The 18649-nt window shown below is 48.2% G+C and overlaps 1 protein-coding gene across 1 annotated transcript in view; it reads right to left on the bottom strand.

The window, feature by feature from the left end:
• KMT2D (lysine methyltransferase 2D) overlaps positions 1 to 18649 on the bottom strand; it is a 90231-nt gene that overhangs the window by 46690 nt on the left and 24892 nt on the right. Inside the window, exons 8-22 of the mRNA XM_033138808.1 lie at positions 18472 to 18586; positions 16285 to 16433; positions 15787 to 15965; positions 14741 to 14872; positions 12386 to 13284; positions 12077 to 12190; positions 10678 to 10788; positions 9249 to 9353; positions 7963 to 8144; positions 5166 to 5330; positions 4719 to 4828; positions 2761 to 2808; positions 2309 to 2551; positions 227 to 373; positions 20 to 136 (exon numbers count right to left, since the gene is read on the bottom strand). Coding sequence (XP_032994699.1) covers positions 20 to 136; positions 227 to 373; positions 2309 to 2551; positions 2761 to 2808; positions 4719 to 4828; positions 5166 to 5330; positions 7963 to 8144; positions 9249 to 9353; positions 10678 to 10788; positions 12077 to 12190; positions 12386 to 13284; positions 14741 to 14872; positions 15787 to 15965; positions 16285 to 16433; positions 18472 to 18586 — 2816 coding nt within the window. The remainder of the gene's footprint in view (positions 1 to 19; positions 137 to 226; positions 374 to 2308; positions 2552 to 2760; positions 2809 to 4718; positions 4829 to 5165; positions 5331 to 7962; positions 8145 to 9248; positions 9354 to 10677; positions 10789 to 12076; positions 12191 to 12385; positions 13285 to 14740; positions 14873 to 15786; positions 15966 to 16284; positions 16434 to 18471; positions 18587 to 18649) is intronic.

Raw genomic sequence — 18649 nt, 5'->3', positions numbered from 1 at the left:
ATCCAAGCAATGCCCTTACCCTCCTCTGGATGCCCCTCAGCACCTGCCGACTCGCGGGAGGCTTCTGCCAAGGCCGCCGAGCCCTTTTTCAAGCGGGTGTGGGATTTCCGCTGCCGCACCATGAACCCTCCGATACCTGTCCCAGGGCAGAGGAGAGACGAGTCAACAAGACGAGGAGGGGGCCATTTTCTCCTCCGAAGGCCTGGCCCAGGCACACAACACTCACCTGGGCGGTATGGCTTCCGCTTCCGCTTCTTGACCTCCTCAGAGTCTTCCAGAAGACCCTTCGCCAAATCGGCCTCGGCTGCAGCTTCCCTCTCTGGGGTAGCAGGGGCTTCCAATTTGATCTCGCACTCCATGTGTTCGACGCTGACTGCAGGCGGACAAGGAATGAGAATACGCGCTAATGCAATATTCCTTAGCAAAAAGGAAGCTCAGCGTCATTTTCCCCATGGAATACGATTCCGCACGAGCACCAGTCCTCCTTTTCGTTGCATCACGCACGCGCCTTTGTGTGCTGTGCGCAGGCACCTAACTGAACTCTCACATACATTTGCACAAGTACACACACACACACACACACACACACAACGTGCCAACCCCAGGAACAGATTGTGGAAGGTTACCAGATAAGAGTCTCTCCCCTGTATTCCTCCCCAAATAGTTCCCAGGTCTGTAAAAGCAACACGGGACCTCAGACAACTTCATCTACCAAAGGCACCCCAAAGCTGCTTCTACCCCCCCCCCCAATTAACGACCATCACCTAGATTTCTGCATCATATACGCTCCATCACAACAACAACTTTCCCACACTAGTCAATGTCTAGAACAGGACATCTGCGCTAGCTCCCAGATTATGACCAAACTATGAACAAGTTACAGGGAACCAGACAGAGGGCCTTTTTGGCGGTGGCACCCGCCCTGTGGAACGCCCTCCCATCAGATGTCAAGGAAATAAGCAGCTATTTTTAAAAGACATCTGAAGGCAGCTCTGTTTAGGGAAGTTTTTAATATTTAATGCTGTTTTGTTTTTAACACTTGATTGGGAGCCGCCCAGAGTGGCTGGGGAAACTCAGCCAGATGGGCGGGGTATAAATAATTTAAAAATTTTTTATTATTATTATTATTATTATTATTATTATTATTATTATTATTATTACAGATTAATACAAGCAGTCGTTGATCTAGGGTGTTGTTGTTGTTGTTTTTAACCAAGTTTGGACGTTTTTACCAAGTTTGGAAGAGGAGGAACTGTGGCTCAGTAATAAGACCCAGATTCCGCCTCCCCAAAACCACCAGTTTGGAGACCGCCCATTCTTCATTGCGTGAGGAAGTACCTTGAAGCCCAAGACCCCAGAGAACTGCATTCTAACTTGTATCACTAGCCAGGGCTGGCAGTACTGACTAAATGGATGACAATATAAATCAGTACTGCAGTATAGGTATAATGGAGCTTAAATATAAATTATAAATTATAAATTATAAATTATAAATTATAAATTATAAATTATAAATTATAAATTATAAATTATAAATTATAAATTATAAATTATAAATTATAAATTATAAATTATAAATATAAATATAAATATAAATATAAATATAAATATAAATATAAAAAATATTTGTTTTTGTTGTTTGTTTGCTTGCCGCCCATCTGACTGGGTGTCATGGACCGTGCTGAGGAGGGCTGCACTGAGGGAGAATGGTAAGAGTCACCCCCTCCTCTTGATCCTGATCCTGAATCTTCCCAGGAGCAGGAGGACAGTATAGATTTGGAACAGTGGTTTGCAGAGGGGTATAGTTCAGAAGGCAGAAGCTGGGAAATACTGGATGGGGAACAGCTAGCAGAAGAAACACTGGGGGAGAGAGAGAGAACAGATTCACTGTCTCTGGAAAGCATTCATCCACTCTCCCCAAGGTCAAGGAGAGCTGAGAAAGTGGCAGAACAGAAAGCACAGAGGGTACAAACTCAGGTTACAAGACGTAGGAGTGACTTAGATTGAAAGGGACGGAGGGGGGAATGACCTTAATTGGGAGCACCGCCATTCTAGAGAGATGCGTTCTGTGGTCTCTTGCTGTGGTTATTAAAGATTCTAACTGGTAAGTAAGAAGACTCATTTTCCTTCGTTCTGCTTATCTACTGCCACGGGGGAGGAAGCTGATTCCCTGACTCTGCATTGCCCCAGCCATTCTGGGCAGGCTTCCAACAATGATAAAACCAGAGTAAAGCACCAAACAATTGAGAACTACCCTCCACAATACTTTACCCCACATTCCCTTGAAGGTGGTGGGGATGGAACAAACCTTCAGCTTTCAGGATCTCGTCTCCCTCCACGTCTCCCTCCTTTTTCTCTTCGGGGCCCAAGGGGTCAACCCCATCCAGCAGCCCGCCTTCACCATTGAGCGCACCCGGCGGCCGTGGCGTCGTCGGGGTCGTGGGGGTCTTGCGCGGCCGGCGCTTGTGCAGTGGAGACAAGGACAAGTTCCGCAACACCGCCATGCCCGTCTCTGTCAGCCAAACGCCTTCAAAGCGAAAATACTGGGGCTCTGTGGGGGAGAGGGTGGAACTTGGTAGGCAGGGTCAAACCAGCATGGCCTTAGCAATAATTTCTCCCCTTCCTTTCATCCACTACCTCCCCCCCCCTTTTTTCTTTTTCTTTTTTGACATCCCCAAACAGTCGACAGCAGCAATTCAGATCAGTACAGTATCTGTGTGCAATGCCTGAGATTATAGATTATATAAGAAAGAAACTTACCCGGCTCCTTGATCTTCACCGGAATAATTTCTGGAGGGGGGACTGGAACTTTTTTTTAAGAGAGAGAGAGAGAGACCCAAAAAGGTATGTTAGAAAGGGTATGTATTCCGTATTTTGTGTCTGTGTCTACTTCTCACAACATTTAGGACGGATAATTCCTTTTTTATAAGAGTATCTACTTAAAGTAGATGGATAAACAGATAATTAAGTTAATTTGGTTTGTCCGCGACGGGACCTAACGGTCAGAGGTCTCTTTACCCTTTACATTTATGCACCCTTAAGTGTTTTCCCCGTAAAGATTTTCTGAACACCTGCAAACCAAGTCTCCCGACACATCGCTCTTCCGTGTAGGTGGTGTGGTTCAGGATATAGAACCACAGGAATACTCAACCTGTATTATTATTAATATTATGCACAGTGATGCAGAAATGAAGTAGACTTAAGCTGCCCTCTCAAATTTCGAACATCACAAAATCCTCCCCAGAGCCAACTCAAGATTTGAGGGTCCCTTTGGCACAGTGTCCTCCAGTGGGTTAGTGGACCCCTTGATGGGTTTACTCAGCTGAGAGCTGCAAGGGTGGGCAACAACAGCAGCTGCACGCTAATGAGCACTAGGTGGTGGCAGCTGGGAGAGGCAGCTTCCCACGATGCCTTGCAGCAGCATTGTGGCAAGTAGGGCTGGGTGATACCTGGGTTTTCATCATCGTAATATATCCCCAGCTAAACATTGCAATGTGCCGATATATCACAATGTTTAGGATGGTAAAGGTAAAGGGATCCCTGACCATTAGGTCCAGTCGCGGACGAATCTGGGGTTGCGGAACTCATCTCGCTTTACTGACCAAGGGAGCCGGCGTACAGCTTCTGGGTGATGTGGACAGCATGACTAAGCCGCTTCTGGTGAACCTGAGCAGCGCACAGAAATGCCGTTTACCTTCCCGCCGGAGCAGTACCTATTTATCTACTTGCACTTTGACGTGCTTTCGAACTGCTAAGTTGGCAGGACCAAGCAACGGGAGCTCACCCCGTCGCGGGATTCGAACCGCCAACCTTCTGATCGGCAAGCACTAGGCTCTGTGGTTTAACCCACAGCGCCACCCGCGTCTCCGTTTAGGATGGTACTATGTAGGTAAAAGGTAAAGGACCCCTGGACGGTTAAGTCCAGTCAAGGCGACTATGGGGTTGCGGCGCTCATCTAGCTTTCAGGCCAAGGGAGCTGGCCTTTGTCCACACACAGCTTTCCGGGTCATGTGGCCAGCATGACTTAACCACTTCTGGTGCAACGGGAAGCCAGAGCGCACGGAAACGCCGTCTGCCTTCCCTCCACAGAGGTACCTATTTATCTACTTGCACTTTGACATGCTTTCGAACTGCTAGGTTGGCAGGAGGTGGGACAGAGCAACGGGAGCTCACCCCGTGGCAGGGATTCGAACCGCCGACCTTCTGATCGGCAAGCCCAAGAGGCTCAGTGGTCTAGACCACAGCGCTGGCTGGCTTCATGCTTTTCCCCCACATGGTGATTTTTGCATGGAGCACGCAACACATGATTCACGTTCTGATGCCAGGTCAAGAATTATGAACCAATATCACGATATGGACATAAAACCGGTTTTGGACGATATATTGCCCGGCCCTAACACACATCAGGATTCACAATATATTGCCAGGTCAAATGCTATGAAAACCGGTATCACGATATAGACTTTAAACCGGTTTTGGGTGACAGACTGATATATCGCCCTGCCCCAGTGGGAAACATAAAAAGGCCGCTGTCTGAAACCCAGGACCCTGGCATTCAAAACTGCGAGGAATGAACACCTGGGCAGGCTTCTGCAATGAGCCTTGTCAGTGCACTGGGGACTTGACAGTTGCCGGTGCTTCTTTTCATTGTCCGGAAACTGCTGCCTTCCTTCTGAAATGAGTTTGGTTTGTAGTTCTCACACCTGTCCGGTACTCACCCACAGGCTTGACCACATAGGGCTGGCAGGAGGTACAGTCAAATCCCTCGTCTGCTGCCTGTTCGACTTCTTCCTCCGTGAATAGGTTGTCGCACACGGCATGCATCCACCTGGGGAGAGCACAAAAGGCCCAAGGTCACCCAGCAGCTGCACGTGGAGGAGCGGGGACGCGAACCCAGTTCACCTGATTACGAGTCTACCGCTCTTAACCACTACAACACACAGGCTCTCATACACACACATATGGAGAGTTTGCAGATAAAGTATGGGGAAGGGAATTCTCCGACGACTCAAAACCTTGCCTTCCCTCTCCCCCCAAGATGGAAACGTACAGGGGGAGAGTCAGCCACTTACAGGCGGGATCCAACATTGCCTGCATCTGTTGATGTGAAGACTACAACGGTTGATACTCCAATACCGGGTGGGTCAAGGAAAACTGGTGCTTACCTCTCACAGTGCTGGCACTGGATCAAGAGGTCGTCCTCCACGTATTTCACATGGCAGATGGGGCAGGTGACAAGGCTGGCGCAGGGAGCACAGTGGGTGTAGTTGTTCTGCCATTCGCAGTGGAAGCCAGGCGAGACCGCTCCACACTGCACGCAGCAAACACACCTGTCGAAGAGGGATGGGGGGGATTCAACACCAATACTGCGATCCAATCTATCCCCCCCCCACGAACCAAAAACAAAAACAACGCAGATGCCCTAGGAATGGCAGCCCAGAATTCCTCAAGTTGAATGTGACCTATAATCACATACATTCAATTCCACCTTGCGCAAGAGGAAGAAGAAGAGTTTGGATTTGATATCCCGCTTTATCACTACCCGAAGGAGTCTCAAAGCGGCTAACATTCTCCTTTCCCTACCTCCCCCACAACAAACACTCTGTGAGGTGAGTGGGGCTGAGAGACTTCAGAGAAGGGTGACTAGCCCAGGGTCACCCAGCAGCTGCATGTGGAGGAGCGGGGAAGCGAACCCGGTTCACCAGATTACGAGTCTACCGCTCTTAACCACTACACCACACTGGCTCTCTTTTGATTTATTAAAAAAACCGTTTCTGTATGACCTTTCGATTCTAACAAGGACACCAACACCACTGAGGCAGAAAATATGACAAAACTAGTTTAAACGATAAGAAAATTAAAACAGAGGATTGAAAGACCAAGAAGAGCGGGGTTTTAAACCTTCAACTGCACACCAAAAATGATTAAAAAGAAAGCAGGATAACAAGTGTTTTTAGATGCCTGCCTTTTTGCAAGTCTTCCGGGATAGGGCCAGCCTAACCTAAACTATGGATTTCCATAGCCTGGGTGCAACCACAGAAAAGGCTGCGTCTCACGTTCCCACCAACTGAACCTTTTAGCAGTGAGGAATGCAGCAGGGCCTCAGAAGATGATCTCAATCTATGGGCAGGATCATTCAGAAAGAGGCCATCCTTCCAATATCTTGGGCTCTATGCCATTTAGGGATTTACGGATAGGTGCCAGTGCATGAACTGCAATCGAGTGCAGCCGATACAAAACCAGTGTAATACAGTCTAAAAGGCGTACACCGAAAAAGGCAACCAGGCTGTCGCATTTTGTGGTTGTTTGTTTCGGAGCATGCTTCAGGGGCAGCCCCAGGTAGATCATGTTGCAGTAATCCAGCCTGTATTTCTACTAAATAAATGATAGCACGATGAGATCATCGTCTGCTTTACCAAACATTAGTCATCATTGGAGCATGCACCTTGAAATCAACTTTATTATTGGGGATAATGTCAACTGAAAATCAAAAAAAAAGAAGCATGGCATCTTTTTATGTATGTGACATCTGCAGCCAGAATTTTAATTGCAACGTATTGGAAAAATGAAACTATACCTACAAAATCAGAATGGCAAGTTACTGTATATTCTGGCGTATAAGACTACTTTTTAATCCAGGAAAATCTTCTCAAAAGTCGGGGGTCGTTTATACGCCGGGTGGAGACTCTGCAGTCGAGTATATGTCAAACTCTATATTTTAACTGGAAATGTTGGGGGTCGTCTTATACGCCCAGTCGTCTTATACGCCGGAAAATACGGTAAACTGTTAGAATATCTGCGAATGGCAAAAATGACTGGGAGGGTAAGAGGGGATGCAAAAAGTGAATCAAGAATGGATTATATTCAAGGAATATCAGAAAAATTACTGTGACAGCAAAAAAACCTTCTGGCAGATCTTGAACGAGTCTTGCAATGTACAGACAATATATGTAAATTAAATGTTTCTATTTAATTTTTCTTTTCTTTTTATTATTTATTTCTTTATCAAAAAGTTTTATGAAATTAATATAATAATACGACACTGTGTAAAATACAACAAGTGTAATTTAGCTTTTTTGAGAACTTTCAGAAGTCTACTTTAGGTCTCTTTAAAATTTCTCTTATTCCTTTTTTTAAAAAAAATGTTATATGGGATGAGATATAAATTGTAATATAGTATACTGTTCGTGAAATATGTTTAATAAAGATTTCGGATGTTTATATATAAAAAAAGAAATCAATGGGTCACATCTGCTGTGTAACATCTCACATTATAAAGTCTTTCAAAGCATCTATGCTTAGCGTAAGTCACGTTCCCAGTGCTTTTTTTCTTTAAAAAAAAATGTTTAGGGGTACTCTCATTTTCCTACTCATGCTGAAATACTGCCCCTCAATGAGGCCAAACTTAAGATTCACAAAATGTTTAGGGGTATGCGTCCCCCCCCCCAAAAAAGCACTGCACGTTCCTATAATTCCTCCAGTCAGATAATTATTAATATTTGTTAGATACATCATCAGAGTTCAAAACCAAAACAGCAGTGGCGAGCCTCTCCTTTTCTGTTTTTTTGTTTAACTGCAGCGAAAACAGCATGGCCAGAATATGGGGAATTAAATTCCGTTCCGACATGGGAGGTAGAAAACAAGAGAGCCAGTGTGGTGTAGTGGTTAAGAGTGGTAGACTCATAATCTGGTGAACCGGGTTCGCGTCTCCGCTCCTCCACATGCAGCTGCTGGGTGACCTTGGGCTAGTCACACTTCTCTGAAGTCTCTCAGCCCCACTCACCTCACAGAGTGTTTGTTGTGGGGGAGGAAGGGAAAAGGAGAATGTTAGTCGCTTTGAGACTCCTTCGGGTAGTGAAAAGCGGGATATCAAATCCAAACTCTTCTTCTTTTTCTTGATTTTGTTTGCCTCGCACAGGGCGCTGCCCCTTTAAAGCAATCCCTATGCCGTCTCTATCTCACCATTTACACTTCCAGCCGCCCTTGGGGACGGTGTTGAGGGGCGGGTCCAAGCAATATGTGTGGTAGCTGATGTCACAATCATCGCAGAGCAGCAGGCGGGACGGGTCCGACGCTTTGCCACAAACCTCGCACACAATGCATTCCACGCAGCGCCAGCCCTTTAGCAGCATCACCTTGGTAATCTTTTAAAAGGGGGGGGGGGGAGAGAGAAGGAACAAAGACGTGTAAAAAAGGGGGGGAGCCCTGAGTGTTTACAGAGATGCGAGGAGAGCTGTGGTTGTGTGCACAACCCTTCTTACGTCAAGCCCGATTCCTCTATGGCTCTTCGGAACAACCACCTCCCCAATGTTGAGTGTCGCTCTCAGGCCTGCTACCTGGGCAAGGTTGCTGAGAATAGGGCAAAGGTAAAGGACACCTGGACGGTTGAGTCCAGTCAAAGGCAACTTATGGGGTTGAGACGCTCATCTCGCTTTCAGGCCCAGGGAGCTGGCGTTTGTCCGCAGACAGCTTTCCGGGTCACGTGGCCAGAATGACTAAAACTGCTTCTGGCGCACGGAGAACTGTGACAGAAGCCAGAGTGCACGGAAACGCCATTTAGCTTCCCACCGCAGTGGTACCTATTTATCTACTTGCACTGGCGTGCTTTCGAACTGCTAGGTTGGCAGGAGTTGAGACAGAGCAATGGGAGATCACCCTGTCGCAGGGATTCGAACCGCCGACCTTCGGGTCGGTAAACCCAAGAGGCTCAGTGGTTTAGACCACTGCGCCATCTGCATACTTTTTTGGTTTTTTTGCTGAGAACAGGGCAAAACGACTCCTCCTCCACCTCCTGTGTAAATTAACCTGTGAGAGCTTGCTGTTTCCTTGTCAGAAACCAAACTTTGCAGGTTCCATGCACTTCAGAACCCAGGAGAGCAAACAGGACCTTTGTAGATCAGGAAAGTTGAAGGTTCAGCTTCCTATTTCCTCCCTAGACCCATTCCTACATGACTGTTGTCCCTATGCAAACATATTCCATGAGCCACCCCCCCCCCAAAACCACTTGAAAGGAAAGAAACAAAAGCCAACCCTATTAGGTGGCTCCGCCCCACCAAATTCCACTAACATCTAAATTAGGACTGTCACACTCTATTAGATTAGATTATCAGATTATCAGGCAATACGGGACATATTTAGCTCAAGAACTGAGCACGGTCATAGGACATGGGTCCTTTAAGAGAGGATTTCATTATTTAAAAAATAGTAATGGGGAGAGGGGGTGCTGTCTCACACGGAGCAGGCCTTACCTTGCTGTTGACACAGTAAGGATGGTAACATTGAGAGCACTGGGAGCATGCCAGGAGGTGGCCCTCAGCACCACGGCCAAAGCTACCACACACCACACACATATCCTGTCAAGGAGGGAGAGGCAGGTTAAAAGAGGCCTTGCAATGCCCCAGAAAAAACAACCTTCATTTTTAAATATAAATATTCCAACCGTTCCACAGAGGCAAGGTAACATGCAACCACAATCCCCACCCCCACCCCCCAGAAGTAATCCAAGGCTGCTAACCGATAGTTTATAAACACTCTAGCTTTCCTTTTCTTTTAAAGTGACTGAATAATTTTAATGAATTAGCAAGCTCTCAGCCGGGGCTCCCAATACATAGTAGAAACAACAACAGACAGTCACGGTACCTGTACCTCAGAAAAAAATACAAAACCGTGTATATCATTGGAAGAATTGCATACCGGTAAATATGAAACTAAACTGACCATATCATAATACAAAGGGCATTTATAAATATTTCATCAAAGGCAAACCTATATATGCTTTAAATCATCAAAGTGCTAGTACAAAGTGCAATTTACAAAGTGCAAAAATACAAAGTGCCATATAATAATACTCAATATAATGATGAAGATGGTATAGCAAATGTCTATCAGACGCGTAGGTCCATCCTCACAATGTTGGGGAAGGTTATTCAGAATCCCTCCAACATGTGGGTGTGTTCTCCCGACGGGTGGCTAGCTTCAAACTTCCCGTTTCACCAACGGTTTCTGGGGCTCCCAATACATAGCTGTCAACTTTTCCCTTTTCTTGCGAGGAATCCTATTCGGAATAGGGGAATTTCCCTTAAAAAAAGGGAAAAGTTGACAGCTATGCAATGGGAGCTTATTGTTCGCAGCAATAAAGCTCATTGTTTGCAGCTATGAGACAGGGAATGGAGAGGCCGGCTGTCCACCAAAAGGAGTCTTGGCAAAAGGAATAGCACACCTGAGCCACAGGACTTCAGCGATAAGCAAGTTCGAGGCCTATCAATACCAGATGAAATCTAGGTTTTAAAGATGTACCCCATTGTTGACTTCAGCTGGGTGCTATCAGCTACAGCAGGGCTGGGCAACCCCCAGATCTCGCTCGACTCCAACCAATCATCTGGGGTGGGGGGTGTTGTAGTTCAACAACATCCAGTGTCCCCCATCCTTGAGCTACAGCCGTCTGTGGGGCTTCTTGTTAGAAGGAGCCCGAGTTTCAGCTAGAAAGGCAAACTGCTATCCTCTTGGGGCAGCTGGGAACCAGCCAACAGAAGCACCTGGCTGTGGGACAGCCCCAAGTCTACGCTCTTTGCCAGCCCCGACTAGCCGCTCCAGGAGAAACCCGCCGCTCACGTCCATTTAAATTGGTGCAATCAGAAAACCGTCAGAGGTCTGCGGCACCTCGTTGTCTGTACCCACCTGCATCAGCACAAACTTGTCCGTGTTGGAGAAGAGCACCACCGTGTTCTGCATCGTGTCGTCGTCATCGTCGTCATCCTCTTTGCTCGGGGAGCTGTCGATATCAGCGAGCTTGGAAGGGAAGGGAGCAAAGGGAGGAGGTGAAACCGGCCGTCTCTTGCTGCTCCCGGCACACAAGAGGGGGAAATGCAGACGCACAAAGCTACAGCCTCCTCAGCCTACCAGCTGCGCCCCAGGAGTCGCTGCCCGTGCTGCAAGGTAGAAGGCCTGCAGTCCCCTTGCCAGGTTCCGGGTACATCCCGCAGCCCTGCCGTTTCATAGGCCCCACCACCCACAAATATCCCCACTGGCTAATAATTCCTGGTAGGTCGACCATGCTCCAAAAGGGACAGAATTCCTACCCTTTTAAGAGCACAGAGGAAGGCAGAGATTCCACAGGTGCAGCTTCTCAGCGTCGCGGCAAGAGGGAAAACTACATCTGCTGAACAATGCCCCGCTTTGAAGCACTTAAAAGGAGAGAAGCCCCATCACTGATAGAATATGGCAAGCCTACGTCGAGAGGGAACGCTTCGGCAATCCATTCAAATGAAAGGGAGGGGAGGGGAAGGTCGGACCCACTGCCTCCAAGCACTATGGGTAAGGATATGGCCCCAGACAAGGTGCACTAATTGGGAGCTGCAGGAATGGGGGGTGCTCTTGTCTTGAGACAAGAACCACGCATCTATCCAAACTGAGGGGGCCTATCAGCTGCCTGAAGCTCCACCTTTGGGGAGGCCAATAGGACTGGGCGATATCTGGTTTCCAGCACTGCAATATATCACCAGCTAAACATTGTGATATATCGCTAAATCACAATATCTAAAATAAGGATGGAACTATGCAGAGGCGAACAGCAGGGCCTGGTTTTCAACACTGCGATATATCACCAGCTAAACGTTGTGATTTACTGATATATCACGATGTCTGAAATAAGGATGGAGCTATGGCTGGCTTTGTGGTTTTCCCCACATCGTGATTTTTAATAGCACACAAACACACACACACACACACACACACACACACACACACAGAATTCACGATACACTGCCAGGTCACGAATTATGAAACCAGTATCACAATATGGACTTCAAACCAGTTTTGAACAATATTATCACCCAGCCCTAACACACATTGTGATCCGTGATATATCGCCAGGTCTGAAATGATGCAAACGATGTCTCGATATGGACTTCAAACTGGATTTGGATGATGATACCGATATATATCGCCCAGCCCTAGAGGCTGGCCTCCCTACGTACCGCCGCTATGGCTTCTCTTGCCCTGGGGAGGAGGGCAAACCACTCGAGCACCTCCCCTCCCGCTCCCCCAGCGTTCTCCTGCCTGCTAAAGCTGCCCCTACCGCCAATGTCTCGATGGAAGAAGTGGTGGATTTCAACCGTGATCGGCCCCGCCCTCGGCCTGTGTGGGACCCTCCCCGAGGCCGTCTCCTCCCGGGAAAACTGCTGCTGCGACCCTACGACCAGAAGGAAACAGAGTGAGAGAGAGGGTCAAAAATAAAATGACAGAGAGAGGGGGGGAACATAGATGCACACACCAGGGAACATTCAAACAGGGTCGACCATTTGCTCTGGTACTCCCCACCTCTGACAGGGGCGGGGGGCGGGGCTACTCAGGGGGGAGGGAAGGAGACAACGGGCCATCGGGTTACCTGCTTGACGCGGGAACGGGCCGGGGAGCTCCGCCGCCGCCCCTTCTCACACTCCCCTTTCATGTCAAAAGGCAGGGAGTCATCCATCTCGCCCGGCGGCAAGGAGGCCCCGTCGTCCCTCTGGAGGCTGACGTCTGTGGAGGTCAGGCAGGCCATCTCCAGGGACATCGAGCCGCCGCCTTCGTGGTACGGCGAGGCGAACTGGAGCTCCGAGCCCGGGAAGCTGCTGGCGTCGCCTTGGCTTAGGTTCGAGATCTCGTTCACGATATCCGACTTCACCAAGTGGTGGGGCCTCAAGGGCGCCGGCGCCGACCCGGCCTCCTCCTCCCCGCTTGCCCCTCCCTCCTGCGGGTGGCCAGCCCCATAGGCCTCCATTGGGGTGCCCCCCAGCAACTCCGCCTCCACAGGCGAAGGGGAGCGCTTGGGTTCGTGGGCGAAGCCGAGGCTCTCCTCGGGGGGCTCAGGCCCCAATGCAGTGGGCCCGTCCTCATCTGGAGCCTCTGCCTCGCTCAGCAGAGGGGATAATCTCTCCTCGAGCTCCATCTTGGGCGCTGGAGCTGCCCCTCCGGCCTCCTCCTCCTCTTCTTCTTCCTCCTCCTCCTCTTCATCCTCTTGGCTAGGCTGTACTCGGCCGCCGGCGGGGCTATCCGGCGCCAGGCCCTCGACCCCCGTGTCCATGGGCTCCTCAGGGTGGGCTTCTCCTTCCTCGGTGGCTTGGGGGGAACCGGCTTGGAGCGAGTCAGGCCCAGGGCTCGCTGGAGAGGCCTGCCCTTCCGGGGCTGGGGGTGCCGCCTCAGTATGGCTCTCTGTGGGTTCTGGCTCTGCGGGCAGCAACTCAAAAGCAGGATGCTCTTTGGCACCGAGGAGGGGCTCCTCAGGGTGGGTGGGTGAGGCTGGATCTGGAAGGGGAGAGTGAGGGAGCGGGCGGGGAGACATGTAAGCCTTTGACAGGAAAGAGCCATTCTCAGACATAGGAAGAGGGAAGCAACGTCCCTCAGCCTAAGCAGAGACCAACAAGATCAGAATCGTGCACCAGTCCTTTAGCCTTGGAAAGGCAAACGGCTATTGGGAAATGATGTGTACAGTCGTACCTCGGTTTTTCAAACAGCTTAGTTCTTGAACATTTTGGGTCCCGAACACTGCAAACCCGGAAGTGACTGTTCCGGTTTGCAAACTATTTTTGGAAGCCGAACGTCCAACAGGGCTTCTGCGGCTTCCGACTGGCTGCAGGAGCTTCCTGCAGCCAATCAGAAGCCGTACTTTGGTTTCCGAATGTTTTGGAAGTCAAATGGACTTCCATTCGACTTCCAAGGTACGACTGTAATGAGGTTGTTGGTTTTTTTTTAAAACATTCAAAGTGATTATTCCCAAGAAACCCGAGGCCCTTCTGTTAGGTATTAACTGGACCAGAGCTTTCGAAGGAACCGTTTAATCTGTTCGCGTACGCTGTGGCAACGGCAAGAATAGTGAACGTGCAAAAATGTAAAGATAAAAAAGTCCCTGGTTTGTGAAGATGATGGAACATGTTTAGATAGCTACACGAACTGTGAGAATTAAGAGAACAAAATGAGAAAAATAATTCTTGAAGAATGGAAGTATTTCGTGATCATTATTATTTTTAATCACGGTTATGTTAAAACATCTGCAGGATTTGAATTATAGCACCAGATGAGAATTTGTAGTTTAATAATTTAGAATTAACTTTATAACGGATAAAATGTAAGTAACATGGCAGTTTTATAAGGGAATAAAAGAACACCATGGAAGGATGGATGGGAAGCCAACAGATATGTGAGATTTGTTCTGATATGTATTTTAAAAGAAATTGGGGGGGAAAGAGAAAGAATTATGCACCAGTCCTAACACATATGACCCAATGTTGTCAAACTGGACTGTGGGGTGCAGAAATATCTCCGCTGCTGGGGTACAACAACACAATGCTGGGGTACAACAGGAAGAAGGTATGCACATACAGACAAGACTTAATGCATAACCTTTCTGACTATGGCCCTTTAGCTAGGGTTGCCATACGCCTGGAATTTCCCGGACAAATCCAGAATGCCGCAGTCGGCAACAGTGTCTGGGAGGAAATCAGACGAGTGTCCAGGAAAATCCACGTCGGCAGTGCCATTTTTGCCGTTTTCCCATTAAAATCGCTCAAAAACGGCTTCTATTTTCCTTTGTGTTTTTGCCTAAGAAGCACAACTTAGGGCAAACCCGAAAGAAGCTCAACGACTGTGTTCCACCCCCCCCACCCCAAAAAAGAAAAAGCTCAACAACTTTGCCAAAAAGAATAGCTCAACAACTTTTCCGTCCGGATTTTCACTGTTTGAAAGCAACACTATTTTAGCTCACCTGGTGGCACTGGGGGAGGGGGTGGCGGAGAAGGGGCCTTCTCGGGCTCTAATGGCGCCTCTACTTCCATCTGCTCCTGCCCTGCAGGGGCTTCTGGATCAACATTGGACAGCTCTAACGGCTTGTCTGCTTCTGGAAAAGGAAACAAGGGGACAGCTCGTTCAAGCGGTCCTTGCAAACAAGCTCAAATCCGCTCCGTAACGTACCCTCACCCCCCCCTTTAGTTCCACTGCGGAAACTAAGAACACTTGCAATAACCGGGAGCAGATCTGTGCGAAGAACGACAGCTAGCTCGCTTCTGGTGCTCAAACCAAGTCCCGGGCTCAGATTTCTCTCATTCCTTCATTTCCACCAGACTCTGGCTGCTGGATGGCTGAAGGTGCGTCTCCACCCCCCCCCCCATCGTTCAGTCCAGACACTTAGATCCAGCTCTGAAGGCCTCTTGGCGGTTCACGAATTGCGAGAAGTGAGGTTACAGGGAACCAGGCAGAGGGCCTTCTCAGTGGTGGCACCCACCCTCCCATCAGATGTCCAGGAAATAAACAACTATGTGACTTTTAGAAGACATCTGAAGGCAGCCCTGTTTAGGGAAGTTTTTAAAGTTTGATGTTTTATCGTGTTTTTATTTTATTTTATTGGTTGGGAGCCACCCAGAGTGCCTGGGGCAACCCTTTCAGATGGGTGGGCTTATAAATATTTTGTTGTTATTTATGATTATGATTATATCTACTAGGGTCCTAATAAAAAGAAACCGGATCCCGCAAGCCTGATTCCAGCTCTATTTTAAGTTGCCACAAGACTCTATGTTGTTTTAAGGTGCTTGCCAACAGCTGTAAAACGCCACAGGCGTTCATGATAAAAAGCGCGGACAAGATTCCTCACAAGCTGAGCTACAAGTTATGGAAGGTATGCACAGATATTTCTGCCCCTGCTAAGACAGTATCCGCTGTGGATCATTTGGCAGAAACAAAAGCCCACAATCTTCTAACAAAACGCAAGTGTGTGTGTGTGTGTGTGTGTGTGTGTGTAAGCAAAGGTCAACTCACCAATCGGTTTCTCATCACAACCCAAAGGCACCTGCTCTTCTTGGTGCAAACTGACCGGGCTGCTGCAGTTGCTTTCCGGTTGCTCTTTGCTGGCTGCACAAGCTTCCTCCAGTGGTTTGGGGGACGCTGGCTTATCTGTTGTGACGAGGCTGCTGCTGCTGCTGGCTGGGGCAGTTTGCCTGGTTCGTTGAAAAGAAAAAGGCCAGTTGAGACCAGAAGTTGCTATCCTTAGAATTTAAGAAGCGTTCAATAATCTCTACACAACAACCCTGCGAGGTAGGCAACCGTGAAAATTGCAGGTGTGGGGGTGAGAGGCAGTGGCTTCCCCAAGGTGAGTTTGGGGGCAGGGGCAATGTGCGAGCCTGGGACGACCCCCCCCCCCCATTTACCACTGAGTCCCACTACAGTCATGCTTAACGTGAGCGATTTTGGGGGATATACCAGCCTACACTGTGAGCTGGGACACCCATTATTATTTCCCCAACCTAAGCCACTCACTCCTGGCTGTGCTGTACGGCCTCCGTGCTATCTGCGCTCTTGCGACGTTGCTCTTGACATCCTTCACAGAGAGAGTAGTTCTCGTACCACTGGCTGCTGGGATCCAGGGCAGAAGGGCGGAAGCCACAGTCAGAACAAACACGGCAGCTCTGGAGGAAGAGGAAGAGAGACGGGGCACTCAGGAGAAGGAAAAGGCAGCCGAGGGTCTTTCTGACACCGCCAAAATCTTACCTGGTTGCCCCAAGACTACAGATACCAAACTGAAAAAGCTGGAAAGCACAGGGGTGAGACGCAGGGCTGGCTGGTTTGAAATAACCAGAGTTTACTGCTATGGTAACTGTGGTTAGTTGAAACTACGATCTGTGACGCCGGGATCATAAACAACGGTTTGATCTTAGCTCGTTTCAATCAATCATGGTTAACATTAACCACGGTTTGTCCTTTTCAGATACAACTGAATAACTGTGGTTGCTTAAAAACAGGAATGGGGTGCTACCAGTCTCCTCAAAGCCTTACCAGAGTATGATATGGGTTTAAAGCAGATAAAGCAGGGGTGGTTAAGCTGTGCACCTCCAGATGTTGCTGGAATACAGCGCTCATCATCCCTGACCAGGTTGGCTATGTCTGATATGAGCTGGAATCCTAAACATCTGCAGGGCCACAGGTTAGCCGTCTCTGGGGTAACGAATAACCTGAAGTTGTTATCAACCAGCTTCCAAACATTGTCTGCAACCCTAAACACTGAACTTACATCTGAGGAAATCTACTTAGGGTTGTACTTGTTAGCAATTGTTTTTATTTTGTTTCTATGTGTTAAATGCTAACGATTCATAGGAACTAAGAGGCCCTGGACTTGGTCATAGTGGTATGGAAAATATTAGGTTGGTTCAGAGAAAACCACCGAGGTTTTGTTTAGTTCTTTGAAGGCTAATGTTGAATTGTGGCTGCCATAACTAGTGAGGAACACACAAGAAGAAGAAATGGGGAAAGAAATGCCCGAGGCTGCCATCCTACTTCTTCTGGAACACAGTGGTACCTTGGTACTCGAACGGCTTGGCTTCGTAACAAGTCGGCTCCCGAACGCTGCAAACCCGGAAGCAAGGACTTATAAGTGAAACTTTAGCTAAATGTGGTTTTGACAATCGGATATGGACACCTCGACAACAGAAAAAACGGTATATTGGCCAAAATTTTTGAGGCCGAAAGGGAGGCAGGGGAAAGACAAAGGGTGTTGTTTTTGGGACTATGATTAGAGTAGTTAAATTTGGTTAAGTGATTTGGAAAGTGTAGAAGTATTAAGTGGCTGAGGTGGAAAAATGTTAGTAATTAAGTTTGGGATATTTAAATTGGATTAGAAGATGAGAAGAAAACTGGAAATTATGTTTTATTTTGGAAGTCAACGGGGGGGGGGGTCAAGGAAGTCAATTAAAAGACATATGTTAAGACTTTGTATACTGGGTTGGGATTAAGCAATGATTTTGTAAAGTGTGAGGTTAAATGTAATATGATTTTAGTTGCTCCTGTGAGAGGGGGGCTTGGATATTTTGCTCCCCTCGGTGGGAGAGGGGGGAAGTATGAAAATTTAACCTTATAATGATTTGTGTTTTAATTTGGTAAACCCTATAAATTTTTAAAAAAATTTTTAAAAGCAAGTGTTCCGGTTTGCGAATGATTTTTGGAAGCCGAATGTCCCGCGCAGCTTCCGCTTGAGTGCAGACTATCAGAAGCCGCGCCTTGGTTTTCAAACAGTTTTGGGAGTCAAACAGAACAGATTATGTTCAAGAACCAAGGTACCACTGTATCTCTATGTGAAAGCAAGTGGTGGAGAATTCCTTGCGGGCAGGCAGGGCTATGGGCATACTGTTCAAGCGTCCCATCAGTACAGAATCTAGTGCCGTGAAAACATGCAATCATTTCTTTTTTCTAAAGGAAAAAGGCAAGTCCCTAGGTAACGGATGGCAATGTCTCAGAAACAGAGGGGAGGCCGAACAGCGTTTCAACTGGGCTTCGGTTGGCAACTTCCCCTCGCCCCATGCCTGTTGGAAACAGAGTAAAGCAAATATATGCCCATTTCCTTAATACTGAAGAGATTGCAGAACTCACTCTTTGCAAAGGGCAACTTGGGTTACCTCGACATCGAGTTTTCAAGTTTTTCAGCTCAGATGCCTGCGCAGGGAGGGGACTTACTTTGCACTTCCAGGAGTCGGTGGGGAGGCTCTCGATGGCTGGCTTCAAGCAATAGGTGTGGTAGCATTTCTCGCAAGCTTCGCACACGAGCATCCTGCTGTCCTCCCCAGACAGCCTGCAAAGGAGAGAAGCCCCAGGGCGACCAGTGAATTGAGGCATCAGGCCTTCCTGGGGCGCT

This window comes from Lacerta agilis, chromosome 2 (genome assembly GCF_009819535.1).
Source record: "Lacerta agilis isolate rLacAgi1 chromosome 2, rLacAgi1.pri, whole genome shotgun sequence".
NCBI lineage: Eukaryota > Metazoa > Chordata > Lepidosauria > Squamata > Lacertidae > Lacerta > Lacerta agilis.
This window is presented reverse-complemented; position numbering and strand designations above follow the sequence as displayed.